The 20569-nt window shown below is 41.7% G+C and overlaps 1 protein-coding gene across 2 annotated transcripts in view; it reads right to left on the bottom strand.

The window, feature by feature from the left end:
- LOC124721218 overlaps positions 1 to 20569 on the bottom strand; it is a 134590-nt gene that overhangs the window by 33118 nt on the left and 80903 nt on the right. For both annotated transcript variants that reach the window (XM_047246070.1, XM_047246069.1), the window contains exon 9: positions 12929 to 13035. In XM_047246070.1, the coding sequence (XP_047102026.1) occupies positions 12929 to 13035 (107 nt within the window). The remainder of the gene's footprint in view (positions 1 to 12928; positions 13036 to 20569) is intronic.

Raw genomic sequence — 20569 nt, 5'->3', positions numbered from 1 at the left:
CCTGCTTTGAATTCAGTTCTGATGATCAGCGAAGCCTTGTCTGGAGATGCCACAGACAGCGGTGGCACCACAATGCTGTATTAGAGGTCCTGCCATGAGGACACAGGTTGTCTGTGATGTATTGTACCATCAGAGTTCCCTCAGTCACTATAAGCCATGACTCGATGTCATAACTGATGACTCCCCACATGAAGACACCAGAAGTAACACCACTGAGCCTCTCCAAAACATTGGAAGAATAGGACCTGTGCCCAGGTCACCATCAGACTTACTACGGTCCTCCTGTGTAGTGCAGAACAGTGAGTAATCTTAGAACACAATGTAGCATAATCCATCAGCATTCCACACTTCCTGGTCACGGCACCACTCCAAACGCAGGTTTGTGCTTTGGTGTTAATGGAAGCCTGAGCACTGAGTGGTAATTCCCTAGTCCAGTTGCTGACAGTCTCCTATCAATGATGCGGGATGACACAGAATGTTGCAGGGAGTGCATTACTTGTTTTTGGATGGCTGGCACAGATGTTACAAGATTACAAAGTGCCTGATGCACAATATGGTGATCTTTTTGGTAGTCGGATGTGGTCGACTGGAACCTTGATGATGAGACTGCCTGCTCTCACATTCCCTTGTATTTCTGCATTTGGCCACTGTCACATCTGAATGTCCCATAAATCTGAATATTGCACAGTTCCATTAGCCATCCAAATGGAGACCCATAGTGAGGCCCCCTTTCAAATTCTGTCAAGTGCTGATAATGCCGTCTCATACGGGTACACAGCATCTCCATATTCTTCACAGGGATCTCACCAACTGATGCAGTTCATGCCCCTTAAATAATCTATTGGGCCTGGTAACAAAACTAAACGCGAATAAAACTAATGTAATCTGGTGGCCACTCTACCTGCCATGCAAGCTGGTGGCCAATATACCTGTCATGCAAGCTGGTGCCAATATACCTGTCACAGAGGAACTGGCGGCAGTGTATTTGAAACCTCAATTTTTTGGAGCTGTTCAAAGATACTATGTTACACGAGACATCATAGGCATTTTCAAGGCTGGAAAGAAAGATCTGTAAAGTGTTGTCCAAGTTAAACAGCTTTCAGCTAGTTTACAAAAGGGAGGATGACACGGTTTGAATCTGCACTAGAAGCAAATACAGAATTTCCTGGACTCAAAGACAACTGCGTGTTATTGCTAACCATGAGCTGCAAGCTATTTGTTGTATAACTAGTGAGAGCAACAATATGATAGATAATGCCACGTTTATTCCTCCGTGTTGACAAAACTAAAGTCCAAGGTAGCTCAGTGTATAACTGGTGGAAGGTTGTTGAAAGCTGAAGCCTGGCTTCCTATAGCGATGGCTTTTTTTAACAATCCACCACTGTCTATGCAATATTCTCATATGTTTCTGGAGATGTCTCTGTTTCAATAAAGATGTTATTGGTGATTCCAGTCTCCCAGAATTACTAGTGATGGCTAACGGAACTCTTGCCGAGACTTTGTAAATGATAAAATGGTTCAAATGGCTCTGAGCACTATGGGACTTAACTGAGGTCATCAGTCGCCTAGAACTTGGAACTAATTAAACCGAACTAACCTAAGGACATCACACACATCCATGCCCGAAGCAGGACTTGAACCTGCGACCGTAGCGGTCGCTCGGGTCCAGACTGCAGCGCCTAGAACCACATGGCCACTCCGGCCGGCTTTGTGAATGATTTATACAATGTATCCAGTGTCGAATGCTAGTGTTATGATCAACTATATATCACCCAGTTTTCTATGGCTATTGTGCATTTTTGTAGTTTCATTTTGAGAATGGCTGTCTGAGAAATAGTGGTAAACAGGCACATAACTACAGAATGTTACCTGCTTTCAAATGAGTATGTGCGATGGGGCTGATGGAGACCTGTAGATCGGGGGGAGGGGGAGGAACACAAAGTTAATGGTGGAGAATCATCATGTAGCTGAATATGACTTCCAGTGTCACCATGACAAATCTTCCCTGACAAAATACATTCAACAAGTTAATATCTGGAATAGGTCATTATGATTGGATATTCACATGATCACTTGATAAAGGTCACATTTTTCATACTCAACTTTTACATCTACAGTGGAAAAGAAAAACTTTTGACAGTGAAAATGCTTAAAGTATTTGAGATTATTACCTTACTTCAAGCTCAACAAATCCAGCCTACATATAACTGAACAGCGATGACGCGTTAATGGTTACCGTAACTAGCTTTTCTGGCAAATGTATCATTCACTTACCTTGTAACACTATGTACTGCCAATTTAAGGTTCTGTTATGTAAGTATGCATAATAGTGATAACTACAGCCACAAAATTCTTTTGTGTAGGATTAGTCATTCAGTTTCTTCACTTTGGTGGTCAGTTGTTAGCTATAATGACGCTATTCAACCAACAAGGTTCCTGGAAGTGGTAAGTTCCTATGGGTCCAAACTGCTGAGATCCTCGGTCCCTAGGCTTACACACTACTTAATCGAACTTAAACTAACTTACACTAAGGACAACACATACACCCTTGCCTGAGGGAGGACTCGAACCTCCGACGTGTGAGGGGGGCCGCGTAGGGCGCCTCAGACAGCGCGGCTACCCCATGCGGCCAAGGTTTCTGGAAAACAGTATTTTATTGAAACCCTTCTGGAACCCCTTCGGAGAGTTCTAGTTTTCCTATTTGCAGATTGGCATTAGTATGTTAGTCCTTTAAGAAATTATGGCATACAATCAGAACAACTGGAATCATTCTGTAGAAACGGTTCTCATGCAAAATATCAGATGTTGTCATAAAATTCCCCACAATATTTCATCGGCACAACTGACCGACATCTTCAGGTGTGACAAACACAATGCTGAGCAGTGAATGAAGCCTCCTATTTATGCAAGTCAAAGCAGAAAATGTGCAGGCATGAAGGCACCAAATTCGTTGGTCAATAGCGAAGATTTCCTGGATGGTAATGGGAAGGATAGCTAAGCCACCTGTCCGACAATGAAGCAAGAGCTTCAGTGCATGCACACAGGGACACTGCTGAGGATATGAGGAAGGAGATGTGTCATGCCCTGACACTGGCCCAGTACCAAAAAACGATATGTCAGCTGGAAGGATGTCAGTGCTTTGATCTCTATGTAAGGATTCTGATATAGTGATCTTACCTGTGGTTAAATGTAACTCAACTGTCATTCTGTGCATATCGATGCTCTGGGTAGTTTTAATTAAAGTGCAGCTACTCATGGAAGTCCAGTGCGGGCTGTAATTATTGTATGGGAGTGAAACTTGGTAGATATGTTAATGTAGAACCAATTTATGGGAGACAAAAAATCAGTGGCAATTTTGGTCACTAGGTGCAAATCTAGCACTGTACACTGTTTGTTTGACAGTGTGACATCCACACTGTCATTTGACAAGCCATAACGTGAGTGAACAGTACGGCTATTGAGAAGAGAGACCGTGCGCTGTTAGTGAAACACTTGTATGTGAACGGCAGCAATTACAGTGCTGCACAGAGAGATTACCGTTGATTGAAAGAAGAGAGGTCAGATGTCGTCAAATGATTTAAAGAAGATGATAACGAAATTAAAAAACACGGGTGAGCTTGGTGTGGCACCTGGAAAAGTACCTGCTACTGTAACTGGCCATGCAGCATGTCCCTCGCGTAGACATAGCACTCGCGCAGTTTCATGAGAATTGTCCATCCCATGGTCAACAGTACAGCAAGTTTTTTGGCTATCTTACACCAGTACCCATACAAGATAAAGATGGTGCAGCAACTGGCCCTCATGATCTGCAGCAACATTGCCGGCCGCGGTGGCCAAACGGTTCTAGGCGCTTCAGTTCGGAACCGCACGACTGCTACGGTCGCAGGTTTGAATCCTGCCTTGGGCATGGATGTGTGTGATGTCATTAGGTTAGTTAGGTTTAAGTAGTTCTAAGTTCTAGGGGACTGATGACCTCAGATGTTATGTCCCATAGTGCTCAGAGCCATTTGAAACTTTGCAGCAACATTCTAAATTTGCTCTTTAGTTTCTGGCATGGATTGAGCTTGAAGATATGTGGCTGGGCTATATTTTATTGTGTGACAAGGTACATTTTGCACTACAGGGTGCAGTGAATATCCAGTACTGTTGAATTTTGTGTACTGTGGATTCACAAGCACCTTTATTCTCGACCCACTCTTCTTTGAAGAGAATACATCAAGAGGGTCTGTCAGGTGTACCATGATGTCTGCACGTTATTGAGGTCTCCTTGCACAGCATGTGACTTCTGCTTTGGAAGAATGCGACTATGTAAATACCACTGTTCTCATCCAAGACTGTTAGCAATAAAATTAATATTATGCCTTTCTCACTTTTCTGACCTTTCCTGCCCACATCCCATTCGTAATCCAGTACATTATGGAAACATTTCCATATGTTTTTCTGGCATTCACGGCACCAAATTTGCACCTGCTGTCCAAAATTGTAACTAATTTTTTTCCAGCATAAATTTGTTCCACATTAACTCATTAGAATAACTACCAAGTTTTGCTGCCATACGATAATTACAGCTCACGCTGGACCTCCGTGAGTAACTGCACTTTAATTATAACCACATGGTACACAAGAAAGATGAATCAACTATTGGACGACTCTGCCTATAGCATTCAAAACAAGACTGTCCAGCCAAAATACAACAAAAACTTTAAAGCTCTAAAGAACAGCACAATCTCTGATGATGTGGCAAAGAGACTTTGTACACAGGTACCCATTCCTCCCAGGTTATACAGATTGCCTAAGATTCATAAGGACAATGTTAGAGTGGTACCATGACCAGGCAGCATAGTGTGCTGATGAACTGCATTACATAGTGTTCAATGATGAATCACCGTTCTGCACTATCCGGATGAGCATATTCAACAAGTACAGCAATAGACTGGAGGAGAGGTCCCATTCTTCCAATGTTTTAAAGAGGCACAGTGCTTTACTCCTGGCAATATGGTGTAGAGAGCCATCCGGTATGACTTCACATCATGACTAGTAATGACAGAGAGAACTCATGACAGCGCATTGGTACGTCATGTACGTCCTATGTCCTTATGTGTTACTTCTCATGCGACAATCTCGTGGTGCCATTGTTCAACAGAATGATGATCGTCCACACATTGCACATGTCTCCACAAACTGTCTGTGGGTTGTTGAGGTACTCTTGTAGCCAGCAAGATTCCCAGATCTGTGCCCGATAGAATGTGTGGGACCAACTTGGAAGCCAACTCCATCCCAGAGCCAGTACTCAAGGGTATCAATGACCAATTACAACAGTAATGTGGCAGCTTGCCTCAGGACAGACCATAATGGCCCTATGATACCCTTACCAACAAAATCATTGCATGCATCCAGGCCAGAGGGGGTGCAACATCATATTGACAAATGAGTTCATACCACCAAATTCTTTGTAAATTAGACTTAATTTTGTAATCACTTAAATAACACCACATACCCTGTCAAGTTTCATTTCGTTACCTCCTGCCCTTATGGTTCTTTTTCCTTTTTCTTTTTTCTCTTTTCAGGCAGTGTAAATGTCTCATATACAGTACCGTTGGTTGAAATTTTAAGACTGAGAAGGATACGTACTATTGAAATGAATTAATACCACAGATAAGGCATATGGCAATACACAAATAATTAAGACCGACAAACTACACATCACAGAATATTCTTCATGGTGTGAAGCCCTCACATGTTACAATCTGGACCTCTAAACATCGTGGCATGGAATCAAAGAGGATATTGTTTGTATCTCCATCCTTGTGCCAGGAGGTCTGGGGGACTACGGTCATTCACTATTCTAAGAAAATGCACTTTGTACGCAATAAATGACAACATAAGGACGGCTGTATATGTTTCATTTTCAAAGAGGGTATGTTCTGGGTGAATCTTGCTCTTCACATTATTTTCTGAGAGTTAATAAGGCAGAAACTATGGTAGCTGATGGACCACAATGTACAAGTTACTGACCAATCGTATCTCAAAATTATATACGGGGCTAACATCAGTTTCAGGAAAACTGTGGTACTTCTGGCAGGAGCAGAAAAACTGGTCCAAGGTGTAACATCAGACAGAGGAAGTGAGTTGATTATACAGGAAATGCAATACATCTGTGCCAACTCTGTAACTGCCTATGCCGCATGTGTAAGGCTTGCTACTTGACTGCCTGGAAGAGGGTTCTCCAGAATGCCTGGTGGTTACACGACAAGTTATGAATCTGACTGAACATTCCAGCAACTGGATCCCAACATATGTGAGGCACAGAGCCTATAAAACTTTTAAGAATGTGTTTATATGGGACTCACTATCTATCATTCTGGCTTAACTCTTTAATTGGAAATAAAAATGAAAGCCCATATTATACCCACAAATTTCTTGCTGAAATCACTTATCTTCATTTTTGAAAACTAAAATTGAAACTTTGTCTATTTTGGAATGTGGATTACTGCTGAAAAATCATCAGCCACTACTGTATGAATTCTTGTGATCAGGGAGACAACACTCTCCCGTGTCTGTTTTCTCATGGTGTAATTGTTTGAGGAGTGGAGAGATTATCTGAAAATGCATAGTTTGTTTTATTGCTTCAGTGAACAAATTCACTGACAAGGTTGAAACCTGGGAGAATATTTACCCAAACAATGCAATTGAGAATGAGAGTTATGAAATAGTTGGCTTTACTGTGTATAAGTTGCACTATAATTGTAATGCTTTTCTTTTTAAGAAAGTAGTGCAAGGTATGGTATCTTATATCATAGAATGTATCCAACCACTTTTCATAACACAAGCGGGTGTGTGGCGTACTTTGTACACATCTGTTGCCACTTGCAAGTGTTACCCCCACAGTAATGACCAACTTGAGGCATTTAACAGTGCAGTTGCATCAGATACTTGCCAACTGCTTATTTGATTGCTAATTACCTCACAGATAACTGCCTCATTTTGAGATTGTGCTGCTAACCTGGAATCTGGGTCATTTTCTTGCATAGATCATAATTTTCTTCTCACCTAGCTTGCTGTTTATTTTATATTACTGCTGCTCTCTTGGACGTATGACAAAACACCTTATCACTGTGTTAGCTGAAGCAATAATGAAGGAATAGGTATGGGCTCACAATTGTAAAAACAACAATGGAATGGCCCAAGACAATGTTAATTTGTGATTGGTACACTTTATACACAAGCGTGCTTGCTAGTGGGTTAAAAGAAAGAAATTAACTTTAATTTTGCCTCAAATTTTATGGACTGGAACAAGGAAGGTCATTCAACACACAAAATTCAACTGATCTTCCTTTTAAATTGTGAGCTATCTATCCTAACAGACCACTGAACACGGTGCTGGCTCACTAGCTCAGCAGTATTGTGGCCACCATCTATTGTTTCCCACCTGGAGGACTAGTACACACTATTTGTGTACTTCCTTCTCTTTAAAGAAATTGCAAACAGCCAGATCAAAAATCAGCAAGGAAATCCTAAAAGAAAGGAAAAAAAAAGAAAAAAAACTCTGCACTGTAGTTATTCTCACAAACCAATCCTGTTTCAGTATCCTGTAGATCTGAAGGCATTCGGCACATTAAAAAAAAAACTCGGAGGCTACTGTGAAGGCAGAATAATGCAATTGAGATAGGTCCTGTCTCCTGATACTACTGCTCATCAGTTCTTGGTTAACTGAAAAACCGAGAGTCACATAACAGTAACATAAGGGAACAATGAATAGATACTGAGACAGTTGGAATCCCCATGGAAGAATTTGACAATCATTAAAAAGTCTAAAACCGCTAAAGTAACAGTTTTAGACGATATTAGAGTGGAACAGATTAAACATTTGCGCAACTTTGCAAGTTCATTGCATCTGTTGGTTTTCCTATGTTTATTTGTCCCTAAATGGTGAACATACCCCTAATCCTTATTTTCTTATTACTGTAGCTCGTGGTTATGATGGCCTGAGTGAATCCTGGTGCACTAAAGTGTGCAGTCTCACTACACAAGGGAATTATGTCATTATGATAGACCTGCAAGACAACGATAAAAATGCCACCACCTTTATACTATCAGCTCTGTAGCAACCTGACTATATTCCATTAAGTTCCAAATTCTTTCAACTGAACGGGATAAATACTGCAATATCGTCAAACTTTTCAGCCAAGAAAAATTCTGAGGACCAATGTTCAAAAAAAGGAAGATCCATAACTCACAGAAAATTAAACACATCAGTTCTCACAGAAATACAATAGTTATTTAACAACACTTGATTTTGAACTACAAAATGACGTATTAGTCGTCAGTACCAGAAGTTACAGTTGTAAAGTAAACAACACTCGCCTTTAAAATTCAGTGCTGATGAATCTCTACACCCACCCACATGAACATAATTTAAGAGTTATTGTAATCTGACCATACCTGAAATATAACTTGTCCAGTCCCCAAAGATCATAAATGTCTGTCTTGCGAAACCAATATGCAACTGAAATTAATTAATGTCATGCAGCTGTCTGGCTGCTAAGACCTCTCCTATAGCCTTGACGTGTGTGTGTGTGTGTGTGGGGGGGGGGGGGGGGCAGAGAGAGAGAGAGAGAGAGAGAGAGAGAGAGAGAGAGAGAGAGAGAGAGAGAGAGAGAGAGGGGGGGGGGGAGGGGGGGAGAGAGGGGGGGGAGGGGGGGGAGGGGGGGGGAGAGAGAGAGAGAGAGAGAGAGAAGGGAGGAGGTGGTATTGACGTTGGCTTCATAATTTTAGGAATCATTCTCCAAGAATTTCTTTTAGTAGTTGCATATACCGTATTTACTCGAATCTAAGCCGCATTTTTTTCCGGTTTTTGTAATCCAAAAAGCCGGCTGCAGCTTAGAAAAGCAAGAAGTTCTGAAAAATGTTGGTAGGTGCCGCCACAACTAACTTCTGCCGTCGAATATATGTAGCGACACAGGCATGCTTTGTAGGCACAAATATAAATACTGGTGCCAAAACCTCTGCATCAGTAAATAAATTTAAAAAAAGGTGGAAGACGAGATTTTTTTTCTCCGCCCCTAGTTTCGACCACTGCATTTTTATACATTATCCAACGAAGTAAATACAAATTCCGTATTGTTCATCTTCGAATGTAGCAGAATTTCAATGTACTATGAAAATCCGACTGGCAAGACTGTTTGGGCTGTTTGTCAATATGGCCAACTCTACTTTCTGAATTTTTTCCTACCTGTGAGAAGAGATGGTTGCTAATAGGAACCTGATAAAATTTGAATCACATGCAGTATTCGCTTCACTATGAGAATAATACGAATATCAACATTTTGCCATGTATTCTTTCGTGTTTGCTGCTATCTCATTTAAATCCGGTTTGCCTAATAAACTACGAAACTCGAGTGAGACAACAGCAAATGCGGAAGAATATACGTATCGTGTCATGTTTATATTCATATTATACTTATGCCTAATAGTGATACAGTCGGAAATGAAGCACGGCAACTGACTAGATTTTTAATTCTAAGATGACTAATTTCTGTGAACAATTTGATGTACTAAAGAAGCGGCCGCAAAGATGTTCGAACGGAGAAACATTTTCGCCTAACTCTCGTTCAGAACATGTTCTATCATACACCGTCTATTATTTGGTTCTTGTTGATCATTATCAAAGAAAGCAGCTGTGTAAGTAACAACAAGTAGCAGTCTCTTGCCATTGTTTCGCTAATGAGACGATTCCTCTCTACTTGTTTTAATTGTAAGCAGCGGTAGCGCGCACAAAAGCAAGCCATGCCGCGAGCGGCGACAGGCCGTAAACACGCACTAATCAGAATGCAACAAACAATGCATGACACAGTACAGTAATGCATTTTCTGCTTAGAGTGACGTAAACACCTATAACAAAGAAAATGGCACTTACCAGATCAAAGCAAAATAAGCAATCGATTCAAACCAGATGAAGCACGTGAAAAAGGAAGGGTACCCGTATAAATACGGACAGAGCGCCTGACGCTTAGCAATGGCTACCTGGTAAAGCTTAACTGCTAATCTTACGACTCGAACCAAACTACTGTAGCTGTATCGTCATTCATTCGACCTAAATTGTGTGTCATATTACGATGGACCAACTTTGTTTCGATTTGGAGGTGCGGCCTAAAACTTTTCTCTCCCCTTGAATTTCGAGTCTCAAATTTCAGGTGCAGCTTAGATTCGGGAATTTTTTTTTCTTTATTTAGAGTCTCATTTTTCACGTGCGGCTTAGATTCGAGTGCGGCTTAGATTCGAGGAAATACGGTACTTTGTCTGATGTACGACAGGCCATCTTTCACAGCTTTCTGAAGAAGGAAAATATATGAATTACAGTACAGCTGATATGCAGTATGGCCAGCTATTTCATTATCCTCACACTTGATTGCATACTTTGGGTAAACATTCACCTAAAAATTTCAATGTTATCTTAATTCTAGTGAATTTGTTTGTTGAAATGATAAAACTATTCATTTTCAGATCAGCAACCCACTCCCCAAACCACTATGGCATGAGGAAAAAGATGCTGTATAGTGTTTTCCTTTATCACAATAGTCCATACACTAGCAGCAGGTAATTTTTTGGTATTAATCTGCATTCAAAAATGTGCAAAGTTATAATTTCAGTTTGCAAAAGATGAAGATAAGTGATTTTAACAAGAAACATGTAGGTATAATTGAATTTTAATTTTCACTCTGGAGTGCCTTCTTATAGCCAATAAAGTAAGCAATCCTTACACATGGGGCATACGCAGTTCCAGAGTGGGTATCAGATATCTTGCAGTTCCCATAACAATGACATACTTTCTCTGTCTGGCTTTGTATATCTTGAACCAGTTTTCCTTCTCTTACTGCCAAATACTCTGAATTTTCTGCTGTTTTGTATATGGTGACCCAATTTTTGGCATTTCAGTGTACATATCCTTTGCAGTTCTCCTGTACAGAGCTAACATTGTGGATAAGATGTGTGGTCCTGTAACCAATCAGTGTTGCATGTGAACACCTCTTTCTACTGGTTCCACACACCCATCACCTTTATAGCAGCATGACATGTACAAATTCAGCTGCCACAGTACATAAAATATTTCTTGGGGCCCCCAACATTCTTCCCCATTAACTGTGACTCACAGGTTAACATTGGTCTTTTGATATCAATGATAAATACTTCCACTTTCAAGTTTATAGTTTTGATGGCTCTTCACTGCCAAAGTTAGCTGCAACACAACATTTATGGTTACACAAGAGAGGAGGATCTGCCACATACAGCCATGTCAGGTGCCTGCAGTCATAATCTCTTATTGCTGGTTCACCAGTCTACAAATGCTCTGAGTTAGATTTCATGTGCACCATTACTCTTTGGCATTAACTCACACAGGTAACCGTGTGCATTAACACACCACTTCTGGGATTCTGGGAGGCCTACCGGCCGAGGACTGAATTCACACAGTGGATTAAAGAAGAGGTCCATGCACTGACCAAGCTGGATGTGGTTTTTAGGTGGTTTCCCACAAGTGAAAAGTTGAATAGCAGGCTGGTATGCCTGTCCCAAAATACTCGCACTTTGACATGGGGTAATACTAGACATAAACAGGTGGGGAACACAAATTCTGTCCTCTAGAGGGAGGGGCAGGTGGGAGGAGAGAGACAGCATGAGGGAGCGACAGGTATGGTATCCAGCCACCACCTACCACTTACGCTGCCATATCCAGATTAACAAGTCGACCCTACGTACACGTGAGATAATGTCAGAAAATAAGATGGAGCTTCATAGGCTTTCCAATTTTTACAAATGTTAGTAAGAAATCTGACATATGCTTACATTAAGACTGAATGAGGTAGTGAAGTGGTTAGCACACTGGACTTGCATCTGGGAGGATGATGGTTCAAATCTGCGTCCAGCCATCCAGATTTAGGTTTACATGATTTCCCTAAATTGCTCACGGCAAATGCTGGAGTGGTTCCTTTGAAAGCACACAGCTGATTTCCTTCTCCATCCTTCCCTAATCTGACCTTGTGCTTCATGTCTAATGACCGCATTGCTGACAGGACGTTAAACACTGATCTCCTCCTCCTCCTGCTTATGTTAAGAGGTAAAAGAGGTGCAACTGCTTACACACGGTGTGTAGTTCTTATAAACACACTCAGTCGCACATTACCTGTACAATTTATTAAAAATGTTTCTTTTATGATCTTTAACTTCACTGTTACTTTGTTTGTTTCCTTCTCCAAATTAAAATCCTCTACACAATTAGATAACATGACACTGTGAATTAGATAGTGCAGATTGTGCTGGAAACCTGTAGAATACAAGCACTTGATTGCATACAGACTATCACTCACAATATAGTGAACATATTAAGCAGTGGTTGGGAATACAAACAGTAACACACTAGCTCTTGCCCAGGAAGGGCTGGAAGGACACAGTTGTGTCCATACATGTATTTTATGTACTATGAAGAAGCCCATAAGCTATGTTCAAGTTCTTGTGTATGAGCCTACTGGTCACTTTATGTCTCAATATTTGGAAAGTTGTTATTTTTACACATTCCATTACTTCATGTATATTAAAAATGAAACTGACAACAGAAGTGATGAAGTAATCTTCCAGCTTGAGTATCTTTGGGTAACCTTACACATCATACACTTAATTCAATATAATCAGACCACAGTTCAAAGATGGATTTCCTTAGCAATTAGACTCAAGTTTTATCATGTCATTCTATACTGGTGCTCGTAAAACACCATTAACAGTCTGCTTCTGGCAGTTTGTCACAGACTTCTTTCCTAGACAATCTTTCCAAGTATTATTTGTTTTGTATGGTTCCATGTTAGCCACAGTGTTGTCACACATACTGAGATCACTTACAACTGTCAAAATTACAGATATTTTTTAAGGCAATACATACCCAACAACGATACTTGCTGTACGGATCCAGTTCATCATATGTTATAAGATATGATTTCAGATTCTCTTTCCAGAATCCAATACATTTCATCTTGTAATCAGGGTCACCTATACAAACACACAATTTTAATTATTGGTATGTACACAGTATAAAATTTATGTCTACAATACAATCTGATGCTACAGTTCTGACGATTATTTCTCAGAACAATTCAAGTTCTACAATATTGGCTTATCCTTTTCCATTTAATTACAACATGCAATTTGATTTCAACAACAAATCAGACCTTATGAGGCACACTGGTGTTTATACACTACAGAGGTACCTTGTAGCACATAACAGAAAAGAAAGATGGGGAACAATGATGATGTCCAAATCAGCTGTGAATGAACAATCTAATATAAACACAAACACAGCTACACTAGAAATTTCTGGAAAACAAAATGTGTAATACAGTTGCAATAGGATGGAAGAGGGAAAAAAGAACTTTAAATGACAGTTTCTTCAAAGACTAATATTAACTCTTCAGACAAAAAGACCGGATAAGGGAAGGGTAAAAATGTGCAGGTGTGTTGGCAGATGATGGCACACAATAAGGGTGAGGAAGTGGGAATAGGGAGGTGGTAGGACAGAGGGGGCAGAAACTGTTGAGTGGAGGGTGTGCAGACAGTATGTTACTGTAGGTTGAGGCCAGGATAATTTTGGGAGTGGAGAACATGTTGTAAGGCTAACTCCTATTTGTGCAGTTCAGAAAAGGTAGTAGTGGAGTGGAGGATCCAGATGCAACCACTGAAATCAAGCATGTTATGTTCAGCTGCATGTTATGTTCAGCTGCATGTTGTGCTGCAGGGTGATTTACTTTGGTCTTGGCCACAGTTTTGTGCTGTCCATTCACCCTGATGAACAGCTGGATCCCTACTCACTGTTGACACCACTTCCCTGTACACCAATATCCCCCACGCCAATGGTCTTGCCACTATTGAGCACTACCTTTTCCCGACTCCAAACCCACTATCTGACTCCTCATACACTTTACGAACTTTATCCAAACACACAGATACTTCTCCTTTGAAGGGAAGGTATACAAACTAATCCGCAGCACCATGGCCACCTGCATGGTACCCTCCAATGCCAGCCTGTTAATGGGCCATTTACACGAAAACTTCCTAGTCCTGCAAATTTCCCAACCTCTAGCCTGCTTCAGGTTCAATGACAGGGTGTATACATGGACAAGAAAAAAGAATTCCCAGATTTTCCCCAGATTTCCAGGTTAAAAAAGCACTTTTCCCCTCATATGAAAATACACTTCTTACATGGTGAAAAATGCACTTTTTCATGTCTACATCTACTTTCCCTCGGAGCTGTAAAAATACCAATCCTTTGAAAGGTAAAAATTTTATACACCAGTTTAGAACTCTCCAGTTCTTCAGAAAAAAAACCCTGGCAAAGTTTTGGAAACATCTCTGATATGCAGCAACATTTACACTGCGTATTTTCGTATTCCTGTTATGAAAGTATAGATTCGAATTCCATCAAACACAGCACGTTAGTTTATGAAGCATTGAAATCGAGATTGAAATGCGCTTTTGTAAGCCAATCATAGCTCATGTCTACATCTACATCTACATCTACATCCATACTCCGCAAGCCACCTGACGGTGTGTGGCGGAGGGTACCCTGAGTACCTTTATCGGTTCTCCCTTCTGTTCCAGTCTCGTATGGTTCGTGGAAAGAAGGATTGTCGGTATGCTTCTGTGTGGGCTCTAATCTCTCTGATTTTATCCTCATGGTCTCTTCACGAGATATACGTAGGAGGGAGCAATATACTGCTTGACTCTTCGGTGAAGGTATGTTCTCGAAACTTTAACAAAAGCCCGTACCGAGCTACTGAGAGGCTCTCCTGCAGAGTCTTCCACTGGAGTGTGTCTATCATCTTCGTAACGCTTTCGCGATTACTAAATGATCTTGTAACGAAGCGTGCTGCTCTCCGTTGGATCTTCTCTCTCTCTTCTATCAACTCTATCTCGTACGGATCCCACACTGCTGAGCAGTATTCAAGCAGTGGGCAAACAAGCGTACTGTAACCTACTTCCTTTGTTTTCGGATTGGATTTTCTTAGGATTCTTCCAATGAATCTCAGTCTGGCATCTGCTTTACCGACGATCAACTTTATATGATCATTCCATTTTAAATCACTCCTAATGCGTACTCCCAGATAATTTATGGAATTAACTGTTTCCAGTTGCTGAACTGCTATTTTGTAGCTAAATGATAAGCGATCTATCTTTCTATGTATTCGCAGCACATTACACTTGTCTACATTGAGATTCAATTGCCATTCCCTGCACCATGCGTCAATTCGCTGCAGATCCTCCTGCATTTCAGTACAATTTTCCATTGTTACAACCTCTCGATACACCACAGCATCATCTGCAAAAAGCCTCAATGAACTTCCGATGTCATCCACAAGGTCATTTATGTATATTGTGAATAGCAACGGTCCTATGACACTCCCCTGCGGCACACCTGAAATCACTCTTACTTCGGAAGACTTCTCTCCATTGAGAATGACATGCTGCGTTCTGTTATCTAGGAACTCTTCAATCCAATCACACAATTGATCTGATAGTCCATATGCTCTTACTTTGTTCATTAAATGACTGTGGGGAACTGTATCGAACACCTTGCGGAAGTCAAGAAACACGGCATCTACCTGTGAACCCATGTCTATGGCCCTCTGAGTCTCGTGGACGAATAACGCGAGCTGGGTTTCACACGACCGTCTTTTTTGAAGCCCATGCTGATTCCTACAGGGTAGATTTCTAGTCTCCAGAAAAGTCATTATACTCTAACATAATACGTGTTACAAAATTCTACAACTGATCGACGCTAGAGATATAGGTCTATAGTTCTGCACATCTGTTCGATGTCCCTTCTTGAAAACGGGGATGACCTGTGCCCTTTCCAATCCTTTGGAACGCTACGCTCTTCTAGAGACCTATGGTACACCGCTGCAAGAAGGGGGGCCAAGTTCCCTCGTGTACTCTGTGTAAAACCGAACTGGTATCCCATCAGGTCCTGCGGCCTTTCCTCTTTTGAGCAATTTTAATTGTTTCTCTATCCCTCTGTCGTCTATTTCGATATCTACCATTTTGTCATCTGTACGACAATCTAGAGAAGGAACTACAGTGCAGTCTTCCTCTGTGAAACAGCTTTGGAAAAACACATTTAGTATTTCGGCCTTTAGTCTGTCATCCTCTGTTTCAGTACCATTTTGGTCACAGAGTGTCTGGACATTTTGTTTTGATCCGCCTACCGCTTTGACGTAAGACCAAAATTTCTTAGGATTTTCTGCCAAGTCAGTACATAGAACTTTACTTTAGAATTCATTGAACGCCTCTCGCATAGCCCTCCTCACACTACATTTCGCTTCGCGTAATTTTTGTTTGTCTGCAAGGCTTTGGCTATGTTTATGTTTGCTGTGAAGTCCCCTTTGCTTCCGCAGCAGTTTTCTAACTCGGTTATTGTACCACGGAGGCTCTTTTCCATCTCTTACATTCTTGCTTGGCACATACTCATCTAACGCATATTGTACGATGGTTTTGAACTTTGTCCACTGATCCTCAACACTATCTGTACTTGAGACAAAACTTTTGTGTTGAGCCGTCAGGTACTCTGTGATCTGCTTTTTGTCACTTTTGCTAAACAGAAAAATCTTCCTACCTTTTTTAATATTTCTATTTACGGCTGAAATCATCGATGCCGTAACCGCTTTATGATCGCTGATTCCCTGTTCTGCGTTCACGTGATGTCGCGAGCCAATGGCAGGAGCATAGCACACATGATGATGTCGGCTAATAGCAACATCACTGTTAAGTAGCATCAATGCACAGATAGGAAAAGTTAATGGTTTAAATAAATGTACATAGTGTAGCTACACAAAAAGCTAAGCTTTCACATGTAACATTGGTCTGTTTGCATGTGTTACACTTCAAGATTTATCACACAAATGTGCCAGTAAAATTTTAAATAATGACATTAATGTCTGGTCTTCTGGGCTCAAAATTCTTCCTAAGTGATTAGTCCCCAATGTGTTAAGTTTTAAATGATAGTCAAATGTTCTGTGATTTAAGATATCATGGCCTCAGCCTCCAGTATCCTACTGTCCCCACACCCTCCACTCAAGTTTTTACCCCTGTCCTGTCACTTCCTCCCTATTTATGTCCCTTCACCCTCACTGTGTGCTGGCCCTTCCCTGCTCCTCTCCTTTTTCACTCCCCTTCCCCATCCAAACTAAGTGTCCTACAGCCTCCCGATGTTGTGCATGGTGGCAGTCTTGTCATGCCACCTTCTGGTCCCTGCACACTCTGCCGGACAGTCCTCTTCTCTCCACCCACCCGTACCCTGCTATCCCTTCTGCCCTCTCCAGATTTCTGTTTTCGTTTCATGTGACAGTTGTGTTCTGGTCCAAGCAGCCAGACATGGCAGTTGTGTTTGTGAAGTGTGCTTGTTTGTTTGAGTGAATGTGTGTGTATTTTCTGTTCTGAAGAAGGCTTTGGACAAAAGCTAAACGTGTAAAAGTCTTTTCATTGTGCCCATCTGCAACTCAATGTGTCATCTTTATGGAGAGTATCAATCTATCATTTTCCTTTCCCTTTTAGTGTTGATATTCCAATCTGGAGTTTCCATTATTTAAAACTGTGATTTTGTTATATTGGTACACGTTAAATAATGTAAGTCAAGTATAGACATTGTCTGCAAAATAAGCATCTTAAAGCTTCTTGAAGTAGTCACACTGTGGCTGTTTCAGCCTTAACAACAAACTATAATACCGGTTCATCATAAAATTATTTACTTTGCACAGTTTATAAATGGGGCAGGGCAAATTCATCAACTGTTGATGAATTTTTATAAGTAGTTTGTGCCTTTATGTAAATATTTACGGAATGGGTGCCTAATTCAAATGTGGACACAATTCTCTTGAAGATGATCTACATGAAGGATGTCACAATGCTGCAGCCACAGACAAAACATCAAGAAAATGCACGACTTTCTGAGATAGTATACAAAAACAAGAGGGAAAAATCTTCCCAGAGAGTCTGTTGCTGTTAAATATTTCATCCAGACTGTCAACACCTTAAAACTCAACTGTATCAGTCTAGCATCCATCACTGGAAATACATTTAGGAGGTAAATACGTCATTCCTGTGACAAAGAACTAAAGAACCATAGCTGCAACAAAAGAAAAACAATGCAGGTGTATACAAAGCTGAATGTTTGGATTGTGACACCTACACTGTTTAAACAGGTTTACCACTTGATATCAGGCTTAAAGAGCATATTCCAACACTTAACAGTAGGTATGCATTCACACAAAACCCAGAACGCAGTAGACAACATGAAGAGTTTTTCTGGTAACCTATGGCACTTTCTGAAAGTTGAAAGTGGAGACAGGTGTTACAACATGATAAAAACTTGACAATAATGTTGGTATCTACATTACATAATCAAATAACAATATAAATATCTTCAAGTAGTCACAGTCTTGCACACATTACATGGTAACCTTTCATAATGCGAACTGACAGAGACACTAAAGTAGAAAACAATGTGCTCAATGATCTTATACAGCAAGGAAGCTAGCAACAAATCCTTTCAAACTGTCGATATTTTATTCAGTTTTGTCAGACATGGTACGACAGCTGAACTTTAGCTGACTGTCTCGTACTAGTAGTGTAATCCTCCTGTGTGTGCCATGGAATTGTAAAGTTAGAGGTGTTCTTGTATTTCAATGCATACTTTCTTTGCATTGTTTGCATATTGTTGCAATAAAAAAAATGCTCAATCAAAAGAAAGCACTTTTGGAGGGGGTGAAAAAGCCAAATGGAAACTGAATAATGGAAAGTCTAGGGCAGAATAAAGACAGTATTATGAAAAGGTTAGATTGCTACTCATGCTATAGAGGAAATGCCGAGTCACAGACAGGCACAATGAAAAGGCTACTATACATTTAAGCTTTCGACCAAAAGGCTTTCTTCTGAAGTAGAATACACCGATGTGCTTGTGGATGTGTGCGCGGGCGTGCGCAACCACTGTCCCTGGCTGCTGTAGCCAAACTATGGACTGCAGATGTGCCCGATGGGCGCAGCAGTCCGGTGTTGATTGTGGGGCATACAAGCAGCTGGGGGGTGGGGATGCAGAAGCATAGCAGGGTAGGGGTCAGAGAAAATGTGTACTGCATGTGGGAGCATGCAGTGACATGGTAGAACAGGGTAGGGCTACAGGGTGTAGTCGGGACCTTTTGTGTATGTGTGGGGGGGAAGGGTGGGGACACCGAAGGGATCTGTGAGGGCGAGAAGCAGAGAAGGGAGAAGGGCTAGTGGATGCACTGGCAGAAAAGAAGGCTGCGTAGTGCTGGTGTAGGAGCAGGGAAAGGGATAGATGGGTGAAGAACAGGATCTAGCGAAGGCTGATGCCAGGATATACTGCAGAGAGAGTTCCCAGCTGGTGTCAATAGAGAGGATCCAGATGGCACAGACTGTCAAGTAGTCACTGAAGTGAAGCACCTCATTGGGCAACATGTTCAGCAAGGGGTTGGTCCTGCTGCCTCTTGGCCGCAGTTTGGCAGTTGCCATTTATGCAGACAGACAGCTTGCTTGTTGTCATGCTCACTTAGAAAGCAGCACACTGGTTGCAGCTTAGTTTGTTGATCATGTGGTTGCTTTGTTAGGTAGCTCTACTCCTGATGGGATAGGAGATGCCTGTGACCGGAGTGAAGTATATAATGGTGGGAGGATGTATGGGACAGGTCTTGCATCTAGGTCTATTCAAGGATATGAGACATGAAGTGAGGAATTGGGAGCAGGGGTGCAGTGAGGATGGACAAGGATATTGCATAGGTTTGGTGGGTGGGAGAATACTACTGTTAGAGGGGTGGGAACACAGAGGGTATGATATTCCTCATTTAAGGGCATGACGAGAGGTTGTCAAACCCTTTGCAAAGAATGTGATTCAGTTGCTCCAGTACTGGCTGGTACTCAGTCACATGATGAGCCCCCACAAGAGGAGCCCTCATTTGTTGCTGGATGGAGGGAGGGGGGTGGGGTGGGAGGCATAGGATATGCTAGTGACTGAAGAGACGAAGCACAGGAGATCTGGTTCTGTACGAGGTTGAGAGGGTAATTTCAGTCTGTGGCCTCCGTCAGACCATTGGTATGTTTTGAGATGAACTGTTTGTCCCTACAGCTGTGACTGCCATGGGGGCTAGGCCGTATGGAAGATACTTCTTGGTATGGAATTGGTAGCAGTTGTCGAAGTGGAGATATTGCTGGTGGCTGATAGGTTTGACATGGACGGAGGTACTGATGCAGCCATCCTTGAGGGGGAGGTCAACATCGAGGAAGGTAGCTTGTCACACCAACCATCCTCCGCCCTCCGCCCCCCCTCCCCTCCCCCCGAGTTTCCACAGTTCCTGTCGCTTCACCACACGGCACCCTGCTAATCGTTGTTGGTGCCCCCACAGCATGTGGCTAGGGTGTCTTGTCCCTTGGTTCAGATCATGAAGATTTCATCAATGAATCTGAACCAGGTGAGAGGTTTGGGATTCTGGGCAGTTGAGGAGGATTCCTCTAGATAGCCCAT

Source organism: Schistocerca piceifrons, chromosome X, assembly GCF_021461385.2.
Source record: "Schistocerca piceifrons isolate TAMUIC-IGC-003096 chromosome X, iqSchPice1.1, whole genome shotgun sequence".
Classification (NCBI taxonomy): domain Eukaryota; kingdom Metazoa; phylum Arthropoda; class Insecta; order Orthoptera; family Acrididae; genus Schistocerca; species Schistocerca piceifrons.
This window is presented reverse-complemented; position numbering and strand designations above follow the sequence as displayed.